General features: G+C 44.0%; 1 protein-coding gene across 1 annotated transcript; it reads right to left on the reverse strand.

The window, feature by feature from the left end:
* Positions 1-11,708: 11,708 nt before the first annotated feature.
* IL19 (interleukin 19) lies at positions 11,709-16,573 on the reverse strand. Its single transcript, XM_054563049.1, has 5 exons — positions 16,430-16,573; positions 16,207-16,272; positions 14,227-14,379; positions 13,188-13,262; positions 11,709-11,804 (listed from the first exon to the last, which is right to left on the reverse strand). The coding sequence occupies exons 1-5, from the start codon at positions 16,571-16,573 to the stop codon at positions 11,709-11,711; spliced, it is 534 nt and encodes a 177-aa protein (XP_054419024.1).
* Between the last annotated feature and the right edge of the window lie 2,416 nt (positions 16,574-18,989).

Below are 18,989 nucleotides of genomic sequence, written 5' to 3' on the forward strand. Positions count from 1 at the left end.
TGGTAGAGATTATAATATAGTCATTTCCAACTTATTCTTACTCAATACATATAGCTCTAAAGTCTTGTATTTGAGTCTCAGGATTCTGTAGTTTACAGGATGACTTTAACATATTATTTCATCTTTTTGGATTACAGTTCACATATTTGTAACATGAGAGCAATATTTTATATTTTATAAAATATTTTATTAAATATTATGCATGAAATAATGCATAAATTCCTTTCCAGTTCTGACATTCAATCTCACTGTGATCCTTTGTTCCTCTACCTTTTGGATCTGAAGACTCTTTTTAATGTCTTCCTAAAGTTCCTTGAAATGAAGACCATAACTTTTCATTGTAATGTTTGATGCATGTTGAAAATATGTGTGAATATGTCCTCTAAATATCTCTTGAGCTCATGCCTGGTTTTTGTTTTTTGTGTTTTTTTTTTTTAATCATTGATGCTGAGTAAACAATTTCTAATGATCAGCTAGAAATCATTAAAGTAAAACTGAGAAATATGACCTGACAAGAATATTTGAAATCAGATTTCAGGAAGTATAAGCAGTACCCAAGCCAGTCACTTCCTTTTCATTAGCCAAGAAGAACCCAATTGCTTTGTTTTAAGTTACCTATAATGATTAATTAAACTTGTTCAATCCTAATTATTCTTGAATAATCAAGTGTCTCCTTTCCCTATATCAAAACACTTCATTCTTTTAAAATCCATTGAACAGATCCCATTCCATTCTCTGTACAGACACCGATTCAGCTCACGTCCTCTACAAAATTTTTCCTACCTTCACCTAACCGTTCTTTCTATCTAACCACAAATTCCCAAGACAAAAATGACCCTTCCCAGAAAGAGATTTAATTATGGCCTGAATGAGTAGCACTAGAGAAATAGATGTGGGTGGACTTAAGAGAATTTGAGTACGTTTTAAGAATATAGAGACTAATTAAATATGTACGTTAAAGAAAGGAGAAATCAAAGATAGTAAAAATATAACTAAGTTGAACTACATGCAATTACCATCTGTGTAGGTCAAAACTGTCTGATATTGGCACTGTCATTGGTTCAACCCAAAAATTATTATTATGATAATATATAGAGTATCCTAAGCCTAGTACCTGGACTTACATATTAAATACTCTGTACACTGTAATCATTTATATATATAAAATATAAGGTACTTATATATAAGTATATAACATATAATGTATATCTACTAATACATATTTAATGTAGATATTCTCATTTAATTTTCATAAAATCCCACTAAGAACATAAGCTTCTGGAGGGCTATATTTGTGTCTGTCTTATCCCTCCCTATATTACAAACACCTGGAATGGATCCTAGTTCATGATAAGCTTTTGATAAATTTGTGTTGAATGTATTATTTCTATGAGACAGATCTTATAACCCAATTTTCCAATGAATAAACTTAAGCTTAGAGGTTGAGTGGTTTGCCCAAGTTCACCCATCCAGTAAGTAACAGAGTATCCTAAAAATATAGCATCTCCTCCTATTGTTGGTGTGAGGATAGTAGAGCCCAGGGAGCAAAATGAAGATTAAGGTGAGTTAGTGGCAGAATGGAAACTTCACCTAAGTTTCCTAATTTTTAATTCATTACTCTTTGCATTAAACTGCTTGTCCTCAGGGACAACAGGGCCCTAGAAAAGTGGTCAGAAAGGGGTCCAGGAAACAGATTCCTAATTTTATTTCTGGGCCTACACATAAGGAAAAGTCTCAATAGTATGTTCAGTCAAGAGGACAGATCACCCATCTCCTGCCTAAGGACCTCCCAATTAACACTCTAAATCTACAATCATAGAAAGAACCTCTCTCATTATAGCACTTCCCATCATCCCTCCTAGGAATCCTAAATCACTATGATAGGAATAATTCTATCCTATCATAGGCAATACCCAGATGTGGAACAGCCTATCCCATAGATGATAAATAGGATATTTAGTTATGGAGTTTGGGAAGCAAATAATACATTCAAGTCCTGAAATAAGAAGATTATCAAACTTCCCCATAAAAAGAAATTTACTGCCTTCTTCTTGAAAAATTAATTTTAATCATGTCATGTTTAAGAACAAGTTAATACAGTACTGCAAATGATCGCCAGAAATAATTGCAAATTATTGGCACACCTTCCCAAATGTAACCTTCCCCCTCAAGTTGTCACAGAAAGATAAGTAGGGTTTTATTGTGAGCCTCTGCCCTTTGCACGCTGGCCCTGCCTGCTGGTACTGTCCCAGGTTTTCTAGAGGAGACAACGGCCTGCAGTGCCTGTGCTCCATGATCTGATCTGTGGGGGACCCAGGGACTCCACTGCACAATATCTTCTCCAGTAAAACCTAGAGGGTTTATGGGTGCTCCGGGTTAAGGAATGGCAAGAATTACTTTATCTGATGATAGACTATCGCTCCTAGACTAGCAGAGCTACAAGTGACTTCAAGTGCATCCAGTCCAACTCCCTCATTTTACAAATGGGGAAACTATGGTTTGCCGATGGGCACTCTGGCTAAAAGACCCAGGAGTTAAAGCCGATCAAGTGTTCTTCCCAATAAAGGATACTCTTGACTCATTATCAACTATTCCTCTGTAGAAAGCATTGTCCCTTGAAAATGAGGCTGAGAGAAGCTTTTCCCACCACAGTTCTGGCAGAAAAACTGACTCTTCAATGGAAAGCATGTAGAAGGTGTTGGCACTGAAGATCACATGGGCCCGAAAGTCAAGAGGCCCAATTCTAATACTTACTTTCTTACCACCAACTTTCAGGGAGATGTTTGGTGACCCAAGACTAGTCCTTATTTATACATTTTAGGAGCCCACTGATTCATCAATAAAATGGAGAGTAACACCTACCTTGCCCGTCTGGCTCGCTGAGTTGGCAGGAGGATTTTCTATATGTGCACAGTTATGCAAACCTTTCAATGCAACAGGTGATTTTTATTTACTCCTGTGCCTGATAGAATAGATTTTAAAAGCCATTCTTTCCATAAAAAATTGCTTAATGTTCATTATGTGCAAGACAGTGCTGGACGCTGTGAGGATCAGCAATGACTCAGTGAGGTCTCTGGCCCCTAGTTGCTTATAGTCTCATGGGGACATAAGGCTTGTACTTGCATAACCATAAAGAGAAACAGTATTTGATAAGAGCAGAAAGCATGGGCTGAGCAGTACAGAGGAGGGAGGGCTCACATAGAAGAGAGTTGAGCTGAACCTTGAAGGATGAAAGAGCTTAAGTGGACAAAAATGCTGGAGAGAGGCAGGGAGGAAAAGGGGCCCAACAAAGGGCATTCAGGACAGAAATGACCAGGTTAGCAAAACTTACAGTGCATGTGAGGACTAGCTTTGCTGGAGCTGGATTTTGTGTAGAGAAGCAGTGGGCGATCAAGTTGAAAATATGGTTTTATCACCAAGGACTGAGAATATCATGCCAAGGAATGCAAATTCAGCCTGGAGTCTAGAAACCTATATTCTAGCTCTAGACTTACCTTCAGCCCAGTGTGAGGTCTCAAAAAAAAAAAAATCACTTCCTTTCTCTGGGCCTGTTTCCACATCTGTGAATTCTGGAGAAATAAATGATTTAAGTCCCACTCAGCTTGGCCTTCTGATTCTATTATCTTTGTTTCCCTCGTGAGGCAATAGGGAGCCATGAAGGGTCTTACAATGGGGGAGAGACATGGTAATAGCTGTGCGGTAAGCATGAGACCGTCAAGGGCAGCAGCTTTGTGCTCACTTGGAACTGATGGGGGATGATGCAGCTGTGGTGGGGAAATACGGATGCATTTCGTGAGCACGTGAAGCTAACTTTAGGAAGTAGGGTTTCAAAACTGGGGGTCAGCATAGAGTTAGTGCCAGGTAATCAAATAGATAAGCTGGGCAGAGGGGAGAGCAAAAGAATCCCTTCTTGTGAAATAAACTCAGCTTTCTAACCAAGCCAATTTTGAGCAGGAAATCATTTTCTAGAAACCAAGAAGAAAACCCAGCCACTCCCTTTTTCCCACGGCAAGTTCTGAGTTTGCAGTTCAGGGTTTTCCCTGTCTACAGCAAGGACGTCACAGTTGCTGGCATCTGGTTTTCCTACCCAGTTGCATCACCTTGCAGAGAAACATTGGCTTCTGGGTTATGAGGAGGAAGAACCTCGGCTCACTGGTGGCCAGGTAGAGGCTTTCCCACCGCCAGGCTCTCGGAGTGCTGGGAGCTCCGCCTGGCAGCCGCTGCCACCTCCCTGCAGGGTGGGGAAGGGCAGAGCAGCCAACTCTATCAGAAGCATACGTTTTCAGTTCCTTGTCCTCAAAGGCAACAAAATGAGTGACGTCATTTCCCTTTCCTGCGTTTTTCCACCATGCTCTGTTTAATCAGCTCAACTTGCTGTCATTCTTTTTCCTGACAACTCCTGCGACATAGCTGGGTCCCCAAAATTGGCTCACTCTCCTTCTCCCAGCCTTCAAAGTAGGAGCCCCAGCACTCCAGCAAAAAGTAGGACATGAAATCTAGGAATAGAAATCCAGGCACAGCCTTGAATTAAGTTTTCTCAACTCAGAGAATAGTAGTGTACACAATTCTTTTCCTTTTTATTCCACAAACAAGCATGGAGACTCCCCATGAGGAGGCAGAGATAAATGACCCAAAGCTCTCAAAATGGAAAAGATAAGGTCTCTTGGGACCTCAAAGAATTGTAGGGGAACAGATTCTCTGGTGTGTTTTTTTTTTCCTTCCACCTTGGGAAAAAAAAGACAAACCACATCCTTTCTTTTCCCCACTAACTTCTATTCAAAGCATTTTCTTTGATTATGAGGCTAGGAAACAAATGCGAAGCACAATAGTATTAGCAGGACCTGTGCCTTTGTCACTGATAGAAGTCACAGATATTTTAGATCGTGTTACAGTTCTTTCAAACACCTCAAAATGTCATTATGCTCCTCACAACTTAGAGATGTCAGTAGCTTGTCGGCCTGCTGCTGGATCTCATTAATTAATGCTGGATCTTGTTAGTATATACTACCCATCGTCATTTCCATATTTTGATAGCTGTGTTTTAATAAAATTGGTTTCTTTTGTACTCTTATGTATTTTATTTTATGCATTTAGAAACATTATTCTGAGTAGGGTTCATAGGCTTTGTTGGTGTGCCAAAGGGTCCATGGCACACAAAAGTTTAAGATTCCTGGCTCTTATGGCAGGTGCAAAGGCCCATGGGTATGGCAACCGTACCTTTCCAATTATGACACCAAGTCTGAGAAAAATTAGGCTATTTATGGCAGGGACAAGAGAGATTGTTTGTTATCAGGACTTTCCTAGAAAATTCTGAGTCTCTTTTCATCATGGGCTTAGAGGGGTATGGCGGGGTGAGGGCTGGAGAGGTTGAGGTTACTTCTGAGGAACGAGAAAGATATCTGGGCTGGTTTCTTGGAGAAAGTCCAGTTTGAGGAAGATTTTGACAAACTGTCTTTTTAAGCTTTGGAGAAGTAGGGACTCTGTCAGGAGCAGAAGGACCCTAGCTCCTTACAGGGCGGGGTGGGGGGCAGAGAAGCCTAGAACAAAATTCCTGGGACCAGAGAACCCTTCTGTACCTGAAGGATGAGGTCCCTGTGGGTGTTGGATGCGGAAAGGGGACAGGGATTGCAGATGGTTAAAAAGGGTCAATGCAATCACTCTGAGGAAGCTGCACTCTGAGACTTGGCATTTCTAAGGATGAATGACTGCTTTGCTTTGCTACCCTGCTCAGGATCTAGATCAACCTCACACACCTCACAGGAGCTCAACACACTTGCTTATTGATGCATTTCTCTAACAAAATTCAAAATACTTTTTTAATGTGCTGGTTCCCTGAAAAGACTGAGCTCTCTGATACCCAGTAATTCTCACATTAGACATCATTGCCAGCCACCTGGGCATAATGCCATTGCCACAGCACAACCACCCCAGAGGTTTCCACAGAGGGATGTCATTTGTACTCTGCCGCAGAAGTATCTCATCTAGAGTTGCACTATGCTCTTCTTAGGCTAGGTGTCAGGATATTTTGGAGATGTTGAGGAAGTGAAGAAGGAGAGCTGATGTCAGTACTTCCTGAGGTCTTTCTCTGCCCTTACAGGGCTGCTGGACCATGTCACTCCCAGGTGAGTTGGGGCCCAGGTTAGTAAGATAATCAAAAGGCTGGTAGCCCAGTAGAAGGGTAGGAGGCACTGATCTTTGGCCTTCAGGATGTGAAGTTAAAGACCATAAGGCAACCATCTGGGGCAAATCGAAACCAAAGCCAGGAAGGCCAAGCAGAAGGGAAAACACTCCTTGCTATGTGCCAGAAACAGGGATACCAAACAAGGGGTAAAGTGTCTCAGTGGAGGATAAGAGGTAGCCTGAGAGATTCTTAAATCCTAAAGACAAAACTATACATTTCCTCCACCAGGACTCTGCCTAGATGACTGGGGTTGCCTTTGCTTCATTCATTCATTCATTCATTCAAAGCACATTTATTCACTGAGTGCAACCATTCACAAAGTAACTGTCCCTGAGTTCACTCTGTAGAGAAGAAATGAACTCTAAGATATTTTTGACTTGTCAAGAACTGGAAAACCACTCTGGGTCCCAGGGAACACAACCAAGAGTGGGGGTGGAGAGGAAGGAGAAGGAGGAACATTGCTTTCTCCCCTGGGGGTGGGGTGAAGGCTCTTGGGAGGTTAAATCTAGACTGGGGTAGAGGTAGGACAGCAACAGGCTGTGACCACAGGCTCTTTTGTTATTTGTTTGTAGTCCACTGGACTAATTGAGCGTCTTTCCATAACAGAACTGAAGGTAGACTATCTCTATAACACTCTAGAACTCATAACAATTTTTTAAAAATTCATCCTCCCCTAAACTCCTTAGCCACACACCCCAAATGTGATACACTCACCTCTAAACCTCCATCGAACATCAGTTTGCTTCTGCCACTCACAATCAAACATTCATTCACAGCTGCATGGGGAGCATCAAGTGACTGGTGTTTGTCAGGGATTGTGCTAGGCGTGAGCAAAGCAAGGTTCGGACAGAGTCAAAGGGCAGTCCTATAGCAGGATGTGTCTGTGACAGAGGAAGGACAGAGAGCAGGCAAGCCCGTCGGAGGCATGTCTCAACAGCAGGGAGAATTGGAAAGTCTGCCTGGAGCCTGGCTGACCGCACAGAAATGGTAAGCGCCCATATCAGGGACCTGGCGGAAGGCCTCCTGGAGGTGCAGACCTCAAGGAAAGTCCTGCTGGCCTAGGCTAGTGTCCTTTGCTTTGTCTCACTTGCCATTTTAAAATATATGTAAGTGGAGTAGGACACTGAGTTTGTAAGAGGAAAGTTTTCCCAAAACAACAGTGTTTTGTGAGAAATAGGATTAGAAAAGTTGAGAATTATTAAATAGCAACAATCATTATTTTTAATGAGCACCTACTATTTATCTACTATAAGTGGTATCTCAAATCCTCATCACGGTTCTGTGAAGCAGCTGTTTCCTGCATTTGTACAGATGAGAAAAATGAGACTCAGATTAAGTAAATTAGCCAAGGTCACATAGTAAGTGACACGACAAGGATTTCACATAAAAGCCTATCCTTTTATCCATTTGCCCAAATTTCTGGGCAAATGCTAAAAGACAGCTGCGCTGAGCATGTGTGGCTGTCACCAATTTGCTCTGGAAGATGGAAGGAAGATAGTATGTTCCTCAGAAGGATCCCAAATGCTCAGCTGGTCAGGAACATCGGGTAATACACTCAGAAGTCGCCCTCTGCTTCTTTGCTCTACATTGGCCTGTAAATTCACGTGTAAGTGCACAGACTTGCTGCCAGTAAGTCCAGGCCCCTTTTTGTGCATGTGGGTTTAATGGTCCGCATTGCTGGCATCCAGTGTAACCACCTGGGCCCTAAGTTATATAGCTTTGGCCACAACAAAGTGAACTTCTCCAGTGGCAAGGAGAAGATCGCTCCCTGGATCTGCCATCCCTTAGCCGGTGACCAAGTCCCCCCACCTCCCTGAGCCTCAGGCATCTACGCTGATAACATGGGAATTGGACCTTTAACCTCCTTAGCTCCTCTGAGGCTTGAAAGTGCCTGGCACAGTCCTGCACAAGCTATGGGTTTCCTCCCCTCTACACCTTTGCAATTGCTAGGTGAAGCCTAGATTTCTCAAGGTGCTGCTAGGAGCTGATGGAAGACAGAAAAGACATGATTTGGGAGAGAATTTTACACTTGGCTCCTTAGCAGGTATTTATTAAACACCAGCTCTGTGAAAACAAAAACAAGAAACAACAACACCACCAAAAGCAAAAACACAACTCAGAACTACAAGAGTCAGGATACATTCTTCAAGTCTGGAAGGAGAGAAAGTACAGGTAAACAATGAAGTGGTCAAAGTGAAGTAGGCAGGCAAGAGATACAAGAAAGAGAGAGAGAGAGAAAGACTCAATATTTCCTCCTTCCCCTCCAGGTCCCTCTCCTCTTCCCCCCTCTTTTCCTTCTCCTCTACAACCATTAACAATTGATATAACAACGATATAACAAGATTTCTTTCATGCGAGCGCAGCTCTCTTACAGCGATGAGTCTCCTCTCTCCAGCCTCCCATCATGCATGCAAGATGTGAGCTCATATTTCGAGGTGATTGAGGGCCCAGGCTTTGGAGTAGGTCACTCTGAGTTTGGAAATGTTAAAAGATAAACTGAGGGCTATCAAAAACTTTACAAATTTATTTGGACAAAAATCTATTTGAATCGGGCAGTGCCAAACCAGAAGGGGTTAGGAGCACTCTGCTGACAGCAGTCAGGGGGAAGACTCACAAAGAGCAGGTGCAGAAGCAAGGAAAAGAAATCGCATATTTGATTCGCTACAGCTTAAATCCTACCTGGTTGTTTGGGAATGGCTGTTCTTCAGTTTCATAACTTGAGGGATTTGCAAACTTAGATTTGAGTTTGCTCGCATAGGCTGCCAAGGCGTGAGTCTCACCTCCACTTAATGACTTCCTTTTTTAATTCATTTAACAAATTCCAAACCCATAGCTAGGACTGTATCATCATAGGTGTGTTGTTGAACCTTACTAAGCTTCAGACTTCATCTATTTAATTGGGTGGTCAATAACTTTCACCTTAGAGGATTATCATGAGTAATACAGGAGAAGGCATAAAGTTTTCACCTCAGTGCCTGGCACATTCTGAGTGTTCAACATGTGTACATTGTTGTTTACATTATAGTTCATTCTGGCACCTGGTTGCCTGGTTTGGAAACCCATGACTCTGCTGCTGATGAGCTGTGTGACTTCAGGTAAGTTACTTAAACTCTCTGTGCCCTGGTTTCCTCCTTAGGGTTTTATTATCTGTATTGTTAGCATTCACTGACATGGCCTTTTTTATTTTATTTCATCTTCAGAACTTCTGTCAAATTGTCATGAGATTTAAATGAAATACATGTATTCATACCATAATAAGCATATTTCTTAGATTATTGCCTGGCCCATAGAAAGCACATGTAAATGCTTGCTAGTATTGTTTTATTTTATCAGATCATTTATTCAAGAAATGCTATAAGTACCAAGCAGTGAGGAAATCAAACTATCCTCACCCTCATGGAGCTTACACCTGAGTAAGGGAACAGATCATGAAATAAGGTGCTGGGAAAGCAATAAAGGGGTATAAGATGTGCTGAAGTGGGAGTGGGGGTCTTGTGCTTCAATAGGATACCTTTTCAGTAAGGCCTGAAGGACATGCAGGTGTGGGAGGAGGCACAGCAGGAGGCAGTCAGAAGAGATAGAAATGCTGTGATGAATGGCCCTGCCATCCTCCAGCAGGTTTAGGATGGATGTCCATCCTAGGTCACCTTGAAAAGGTTGAGTCTTCTGCAGAGGCCTTTAATGGAATTAGTAGCCTATTAATTCCATTAAAATATAACATTGGACTTCTTTTTCAACCCTACCTCAGTTTACATACATGCATGCCAACAGAGTGCAACAGTCCCAAGGTGAGAATATCTGGCATGTGTGAGGAGCACAGAGGAGCCAGTGTTGCTGGGTCAGAGTGAGCCAGGCAAGCAGGCGGGCACAGGGTTAGAGCTCGGCAGGCAGTGTGCACAGGTAGGAGGGCTCCCTAGGCCATCGGAATGACTCTGGCTTTTAAATTATCATACACAGTAGATAGTATAGGGGTCAGTGTCTACAGTACAGATTACTAAGAACTGAAGAATTTAGTGACCTGCCCCCAGAAATTCATGGCAGGAGAAGCCTTGAAAACAGACTTGGATCCTAGCTTGGTGCTCTTCATGCTACACCATGTAGCCTCCCCCTACTGGGCTTACAGTGGGTGGAATGGGGGTTGAGGGGGGCTTCACCTCACTTGAGGCTCAGAGCCACATTTTGAGACTGGTGTTGCATCTCCATTTTACAGAGGAGGACACTGAAACTTAAGGACATAAAGTAATTTGTTCAAAATCACATAGGCTTGGAACCATGTCTGGCTGACTTCAGAAGTCTTGCTGTGTCCACTAAAGCATGCTCCAAGAAATCTCTTTCTCAGGCAGAGATAAGAAAGGATGCCTCAGCCAGGCAGTCACAGCAGAGATACTGACCAAGGGTAGTGAGTATAAAGTGCTGATTTCAGCGCCCATCATATAGCAAATGCTCACTAAGTGTCAGCCGTTATTGTCATTCACCATCTGAGGAGTGTCCATCTAGAAGTTGGTGGCCATTTTGGCCTCTCTCCATTGTAGCTTGAGCCCGAACCCCTCTACCCAGGATACCCCATGCCTGGGGCTATACTTGTTCAGCTTTGTCACCATGACAACCATCCCTCTGTCAGAAACACTCTTCTCTAGCCCAACATATATACCCATGGAACACTTAGGGTCAGGAATGGTGTATTTAGGTCAAGAGCAGTAAGAAAGAAAGGACAGAGAGAGACAAAGACAGAGAAAGTCAGACCATGAGAAAAGCAAAGACACAGAGGAAGAAGACATCGGAAGCAGAGTGAAGTCAAGCAGCCAGGGATCAGAAGCCCTCTGTTCATCTTCTTGATCATTGTGCATTGTGTGGATGACGAGCTGCTGGGTAGATTTTAGAGACCCAGTTTGGAACCCTTCTCTGCACTAACTCACTTCACGACTCTGTAAATTCTTATCCCTCTCTAAGCCTCAGTTTCCCCATCTATTTATGTTCTTTAAGGCCCTATTAATTTCTAACAGTCACCATTTATGATTCCTTAATTGACCCCCCTCCCAAATCAGAACACACTTTCACTAACTGGTGAAAGAGAGAGTTTATTCAGAAAAATTAGTCAGTACAATATGCACTACAGGGTACCACTCAGCTCACATCTCAGGCATGAGATAAACAACTTCACAATAAATTAAGGGGAGACCAACCCTTCTCCTCCAGGGTGGCCCAGAAGACCTTTGAAAGAACACATTTCATTATAAATATGACAGCAGATTATTGGGCTATTTTCAGGTGGTATCAGACAGCCTGGGCTCAGCCAGTGGGACTTCTGGCTGCAGGGTGAGATCTGTCCAAACCTAGATGTTGACCTACAATCTTTCAGGCCCAGAGGAGAAAATTCCAAATGGGCAGAGAGGTTTCTTCAAAATGGTGCTGATATGCATAAAAATGGGGCCTTCCCCACCCATCTCCCTCCCTTTCAAAGTAGGCTCTCTCCTCCCGGAAACCTCACAGGGCTGTGCACCGCCCTGGGTAATCAGATGCTTCGTTGTCAGGCAGTGGGAGTTCCTTGGTGATTCTTGTCAATCCAGGCCAGTAAGATGTCCAGCTCTCCCAGAGACTTGATGGCAGCCGATCTGACCTCCAGCTGAAACCAGGGAAACCATGAAAACCTGCCTTTTCAGACTGCGTCATCATTTTCCAAACATTTTCTCCACATTCTGATCCCCACAAGGTTTTCCTTTCAATCATCAACTATATTCACAGAGCACACAAAATTATTTTCCCAACAGGCAATCCAAATTGTTTTTCACAAACAGTTTTCACATTTAAACCATGTCAGCAACTTCAAAACAAAATTTAAAATTCTTCATTCTTTGCCCTCGGTTTTTCTTTTTCCTGTTTTTCACAGAAAAACTTGCCTTTGTGGACAGTTCTTTTGCCTATTTTCCTGAGAAGGTCTCAATCCCAGGGTGCTGTGCAGGGGATAGGGAGAGGTTGCTGTCCCCAATTTTACATATTAAAGCACCAAAGTCCCTAAGGATCAGTGTCCTACCCAATGTCGCACAACTGGTTGGTAGCAGAGCTGGAACTAGAACCCGAGTCTCCTGACTTACTTTACCTCTTCTTCAGCAGACTAAAAGTATGTCTTGTGGAGCCAGAAGGCATGGTGTAGAGTCCTACCTTCACCACTTAGTTGCAATATGAACGTAGTTAAGTTACTTAACCTGTCTGTGCCTTAGTTTCCTAATTTGTCAAATGCAGATAATGGCTCATAGCAATGTTGTAAGGAATAAATGTGTTTATACCTGTAGTGTGCTTACAATGGTACCTGACTCGTAGTAAGAACAATACAACTCTTAACCATTGTTACAACATTATACTGTGTAACCTCTCCTCAAAGAAGCGGAGCTCTGAACAGCTCTCCCTATCTCCTTGCAATTCAAATAATTGACATCTCTTGAGAGTGTGGCTGGAATATAAAATCCCAGGCCTCATTCCAGACCTATGGAGCCAGAATGAGCATTTTAACAAAAACTCCAAATGCTGCACATAAGAAGCATCACTTCTACCTCCACCTGTGTATGAAGCAGGCAACTACAGCTACATGAGAAGCCTGCTCTTCTGCACCACACAGAATTCTCATGACAGTTACTGGTCACAGTGACACCTGGCAGGTAACATGTTTCATGTAGTGCAGCTTCCAATTGACTGGAGGTCTTGCTTCCTCTGTATTACCCCCATCTTAAACAATACATGCATTCCCTCAAAACTTAATACAGGATAGGACTGATATGTAAGAGCATAAGAAAATGGTGGAGGGATGTGGGCAAGGGGAGCCCAGGAAATTCGAAATGAGGTAAGACCAACAACACACTCTTTTCAAACACACACAACCGGAAAGGCCTGCAGTAAATACTTGTTGAGTAAATGAATGGGTTTGAGTGGAATGGAGGCAAAAGGGTTGGCGCACTCTCTATCAGGCCCTTATTTATCACTCTATCTTCCCCGCCTTCCTCCCTGCCCTTACCTGCTGGTAGTTGTCATGGATGATTCTGGTTGCATTGGTGGCTTCCTGCCGGCAGGGACACAGCCTCTGCTCCTGCTGTGAGAAAGTGGAGGCAGCACCCATCAGAGGACCTTTCCATCCTGGCCCTCCACTTCCACCCCACCCCTCATGGAGTGACTTTGCTCCTTCCTCCCAAGGCAGGAATCAGGTAAGTAAACTCAGTGTGGAGCAGCAGGTAGGAAGTGAAGTCTGTTTGCAGAGTCACGCTGTGTTTGACTGTGTTTTGCTTTTCTGGGTTGACATTCCCCCAGACAGGGAGAGCCAAGAAAGTAGGTGACAAATCTGTCTTGCCCCCACTCTAAATGCAGCATCACAAGACAGGCGCCTAATAAATATTTGTTAGGTTGGTTAATTAAATAACTGGTTCAATGAATCATAATGTAAGTGGAACAAGGGTCACAGATTTTTCTGACAATTTTAGAATCTGACACAGACAGGTAAAGTAACTTGCCAAAAGTCACACAAGAAATCATTGGCAGGGATCGGCCTAGAACCCAAGATTTTTACTGGCCTAAGTTTTTGGTTTACTTGAGTCTGGTTTTATTTCTGATGTTGGATTTTAATAGATAGCAATGAATTTGCAGGTGATCATTAGGGTTAGGCTATACCAGAGAATCACCCAGAGGTTAATTGGTTTGAAAACACCAAAAGGCCAGAAACTAAGAAACTAAGGGTGTGCTTTGATAAACCTGGAATCGCTGGCATGCTCCTCTCCCAGGCGAGTCCTGGGATCACCAAGGGGCCACTTTGACATAATTGGTTACCCCAGGAGGATTACCCTGGAGGAAACCTGGGTCTGGTAAGGTGGCAGCAGGGAGGAAGCCCCGAGCAAGGAGTGGCCACTGGAAGAGGCTGTCGACAGTTCTCCCCTTGCAAGACAGGGGAGGAAATTTCCTATGACTTCAGGAACCATTTTAGAAGGCAACCGGGCCAGCACATCCTAGGCTCCCCCTGGGGCAGACAGGGAACAGGTGTGCGGAACGCCGTCATGGTGACTCACACACTGCTGCAGGACTTTTCGCATGTAGAGGAAAGAGTTGGCAATGCTGCTGATTTTTCTCAAGATTTGGGGGTCCAGCTCCTGATGGTCCTTGAACACCCTGTCCACGTAAAACGCCAAGAGGTTCTTGGTCACGCAGCACACATCTGAGGGCTACAGGCACAAATTAGAGAAAGCCCCATGGCCCTCTTCTCTTTATTAACTTAGAAACCAAAGCAGCCTATTTGTATAAGAGCAGCAAGGAATGAGATAATTAAAAGTTATTTTTGTTAATTCATATTGATTTCAGAGTGTCCATCCCTAGGTACACTGAAGCTACTTAAGACAAAGGCACTGAGGAGAGATTGTGAGTGAACTACTATTTTTGGAGGGCCAGGAGATACATTAACAAGAGATGGAGCCCCATCAGAGACTAGAATTCTCTCCACAGCATCCCCAACATGTCACCACCAACTTCTGCTTAAACCCTTGCAGGAGTCAGGCATCTCCCTTCTGAAAGGACTGATGTCTGAGCAGCTTTCTTGAAAAATACTTCCTTACATTGTGCGGAAGTCTGCCTCTCTGTAACATCTCCCATCCGTGAACATGGATTTATTCAATGGCTGTTGCTTGCCAGGCATATGTTGGTACATATTCCTTCTATTACAATGATACTACTTCACCCTAGCCAACCTGCTCAGCTCTCCTCCAGTCTGTCCTTTTTAAACTACAAAGATCATTTGGATGGAGCTGAGATTTGCAAGAACAGAAACTGACTGCTACGGAAATGGCCTACCCCTGTGCAGGTCCGCAGCTGACTGAGGGCCCTGAATTCCCAGGGCACAGCTCAGAGCAGCTGGCGGGCCGAGATTCTTTCTTGCAGTTTGCACCCACCCTGAGATCAGTGTTCTCTGCAGGAGACTTATACATAGGTCAGTCTGAGAAAGGCAGGGTCTACAGGGGGATAGAGCTTTCATCTTCATTAACATTAAGGCAACAAACCTTCCTTGGCCTCAGGGGTAGCTTTTCCTCAATGGCAAACACTACTTGCCGCCCTCCAACACACACACACACGCACACAGACACACACACACACGCACACAGACACACACACACACACACACACACACACCCCCCCGCTATTTCATCATTCCTGCCAGTTCCCTTAACCAAAGGGGCAATGGGGTATATCTTTGTTCAATCAGGGAGGAAAGGAAGGAGGAAGAAAATTTTAAAAGATCCGCATCCTCATTGACCCTTTCCCTTAGGCCCCATCAGCTATTTCTAAACCTTGAGAGGAGAAGAATCTAGAGACAGAGGCATGAGACATGAGGCTCCATTCCTGGCCCAACTATTATCTAGTCATTCTCCCTCCCATGGTATCAGTTTGATCACTTGAAAATTATGGTTTTGGAATAACTAATCATTAGGGTCACTTTCAGCTGTGATATTCTATGAGTTTCTTATTCAGTTGGCTGGAATAACATTTAGTAAAAGGTTACACATCTGTTTACCACAAATGAACCAGGCCTAATACTTATTAGATGAATCATCTCATGCAGAGAAGCCCGAGGGAAAAGTAAAACTTTCAGGTGTACAGCTTTATAACATGACATCTGTATGCTCTATTGTGTGCTCACCACCCAAAACCTAGTCTCATTCTGTCACCATATATTTGACCCCCTCCACCCTCGTTGTCCTCCCCCCTCCCCTCTGGTTAACCACTATTCTGCTACCTACATCTATGGGGATATAAAACAAAAAGCAACAAATAAAATCCTCATAGATACAGACAACAGAATGGTGGCTCCCACAGTTTTCAGAATCCCTGAGACACGGGTGTGTCCTAACACATCAGTGAATTAATGAGAAGCCAGGAACATTTAGAGTACTCTGGAGATTAGGAAAGAGAAGGGGGCCGAGTGAGGATTTCTTTCTCAGCCCAGGGCCACTTTATTGTAAAAAATAACAGTACAGGAAAGACCAGAAGCAGACCTTTACCTTGATCCTGTGCAGGGTCTCCGATGTGGACAGGATAGTGACATTTTGGAAGGTGTCCTTAGCTTGCTGTGGAGGAAAACATGAGAACAAACACAAGTGATGAGTATTCCATGTCTTCCTGAGACAGGAAAAATAATGAGAAGGTACTTGCTCTTCAAGTTAGCACGTACGGCAAGGCGAGCCCCCTTGCCCACCCCCAACTTCACCCAGAGCCCATACTCACGATGGCTCTTTTGATGTCCTGGAAAGTCTCTTCGACATGGCTCATGTCCATGGAAATCAGACATCTCCTGAGACCTCGGGCGTGCGCTGAGCACAGGGAGAGCATTGTGCCCAGGAGCCAGAGGGAAACACGCTGTGCCTTCATGTCCTGCAGGAAGGGTGGAAGTCAGCTGCCCAGCCAATACTGGAGAACAGTGAAAGAGACCCCAACTGAGCTCCCCTTTGGACCGCAAAGGGCAGACCAGGCTGCAACCAAGAAAACAGACTCAATGCCTCAGCCTGTGGAATTCAGGGCCGTGTGTCTCCTCCTCTGGTTTTCCTGAATCAATTGTATGAGCCCTCCCCCTCCCCCTACGCTCCCACCTCCATCCCAGGAAGCACAATACAGTGCTCTCTCAAGTTCCAGAGTGTGTATTCTTGTGTATATCACTCTATTATGACTCAACACAGCTCACTTTGTCAAAAGGGATGAAAAGCATTGCTTTTAATCAATTAAATAGGAAAAACAGGGTTGTAATATGCCCTAGGAATTAGGCAACACATCTGAAAAACCATAAAAGCACATTTGTTTTTTTATATTCACCCCTGAAATAGGTGACACCCTTTTATTATAAACCCCTGCTGTGCATCTGCTTAAAATCATTTGTGTGAAGCCAACTATGAAGATGTTGCCTTCTGGGGAAGATAGGAAAGGGAGGAGCAAGCCATCTCCCAATAACTAATTAGCCACAGTGAAGAGAAAGAGGGAGGTTGCCCTGGCAGAGGGCAAGTTGCCCTCTTGTTAGTAGCTTGCCAGTCCAGTCTGTAGGCAGGGCCAGACCCTGAGATGCTCACTGCCTCTTCTAATACTCACCCGCTTCCTGTGACAGCTTTCTCTGCTTTTTGCATTTAACCACTTTAAAGGGTGTCAGATAATACACATTGAGAATATTGCACAAAACACAATTGTACAACTTATTGAGCACTCATTCTTTGACTTTTCCCAGCAGCCCAAGTTTCACAAACAAAGCTTAACCTTAAAGTCTTACAATGTGTGTGAATAGAGCAATTCTCTATCCAGCATCTTCGCTGGTGCCCACGGAGCGTTCTCCCTTCCAGCTATGTGTGTGCAATGTTTGTGACAGTGGAGGAGAGGGAGGCACTCAAGAAGGAAGCCAGCTGAGGGGGCTGCAGAGTGACCCTACCTCCTACCTTTAATTATATAGTAGCTCTGACTATAAAACACATCCGTTGGTTCCAGAATGGGAGCCCCAGCTGCCCCCATTCCCAACCACCACTTCCCAGATCTTCCTTGGGACTCCCAGGTTCTTCTCCAGAGAGCCAAGAAACAGCAAATCCTGTTTAGAGAGCCTTTTCGCCTTATCTCCCCTTAATTCGGCATCATCCCCAGCGAGAAAGCAGGTGTATGCCAAGACCTCACCAAGTAGCAGGCATTATACCACAGAGCTTCATTTCTCTTTCTCCAACCTCTCTCTTTCAGACAAAACAAGAATATAGACCCTGCTGGCGCGGAAGTCTGTATATTTCCTCAGAGCGACCTCCCCTCTAAAGGTAACTGGGCTGCTTCTAGAAGCCAAGTGACTAGGAAGAGAGCACAGTTTTTGTTCTGACAAGATAACTGTCAGAAGCAGCGGATGTTCCTTGCTCTCCCCATGCTGCCAGGAGGCCCAGACACCTTGTGGAGGAGAAAGATACTTTCCTTGGTTGAGCAATTCCAGACATATTGGCAGATTCAGGTAACAGTAGTAACAAAAGTTTATCATGCACACCACATGTGTTAGGCATGGTGCCAAACATTTGACATAATTATTTAATGCTCACAACCATCCTGTGAGTATTATCCTGTGAGTTTCTATCTCCATTTTACCAAAGAGGGAACTGAAGCTTAGAGAAGCGAAGGAACTTGCTCAACATGCGTGGCCACCAAGTAGCAGAGGCAGGCCTAGAAGACAGCGAGGCCGGGCCCTTGAGCCATCTGTCCTCACCACTACACCACCCCACTCACAGTCTGTTCCCTTGGGGACCTGAACTGGCGATCCCCACAGATGCCCTCATACCAGGCAGAAAGAAATGCATTTCCAGTTGGGCAGACTGAACTAGAGGTGTTTCTTACATTAAAAAAGGTACTTAATATTGCAAAGGATTTGAAAGAAGATATAAAGTGCCCAGCACAGTTCCTAGAATGGAAAGGTTATAATACATGTTACATTCCCTCCCCTTCTCTTCTTTCCTTTCTTCTTTTCCACTTCCCATCTTCTATTATTGAGAATAAGGTACCAGAAAGTTCACGCTCTGTATTGGGTACCCTTCCCCATTCTTCAAAATAGAATGCAACCTCTCTGCAACTGTAAGAGGAGACGGTTAGGACGAGGAGGAATAAAAGCCTCTGATGGAGGCTGGCACGAGGCTCACCTGTCCCTGGATGCTCAGGCTGCTCCTGTGTCTATTCTCTCTCGGTGCTCTTTGCCACCTGGAGAGGGCTGGTCACTTTTATGCAGGTAGATAAGAGGAAATACTGTCAAGGTTTACTGGGCGGATCCACCTTTGGGAGATTTTTTTCC

The sequence above is a fragment of the Pteronotus mesoamericanus genome, unplaced genomic scaffold (genome assembly GCF_021234165.1).
Source record: "Pteronotus mesoamericanus isolate MK-2021 breed Mesoamerican mustached bat unplaced genomic scaffold, CSHL_Meso_final scaffold_705, whole genome shotgun sequence".
In the NCBI taxonomy this organism is placed as follows: domain Eukaryota; kingdom Metazoa; phylum Chordata; class Mammalia; order Chiroptera; family Mormoopidae; genus Pteronotus; species Pteronotus mesoamericanus.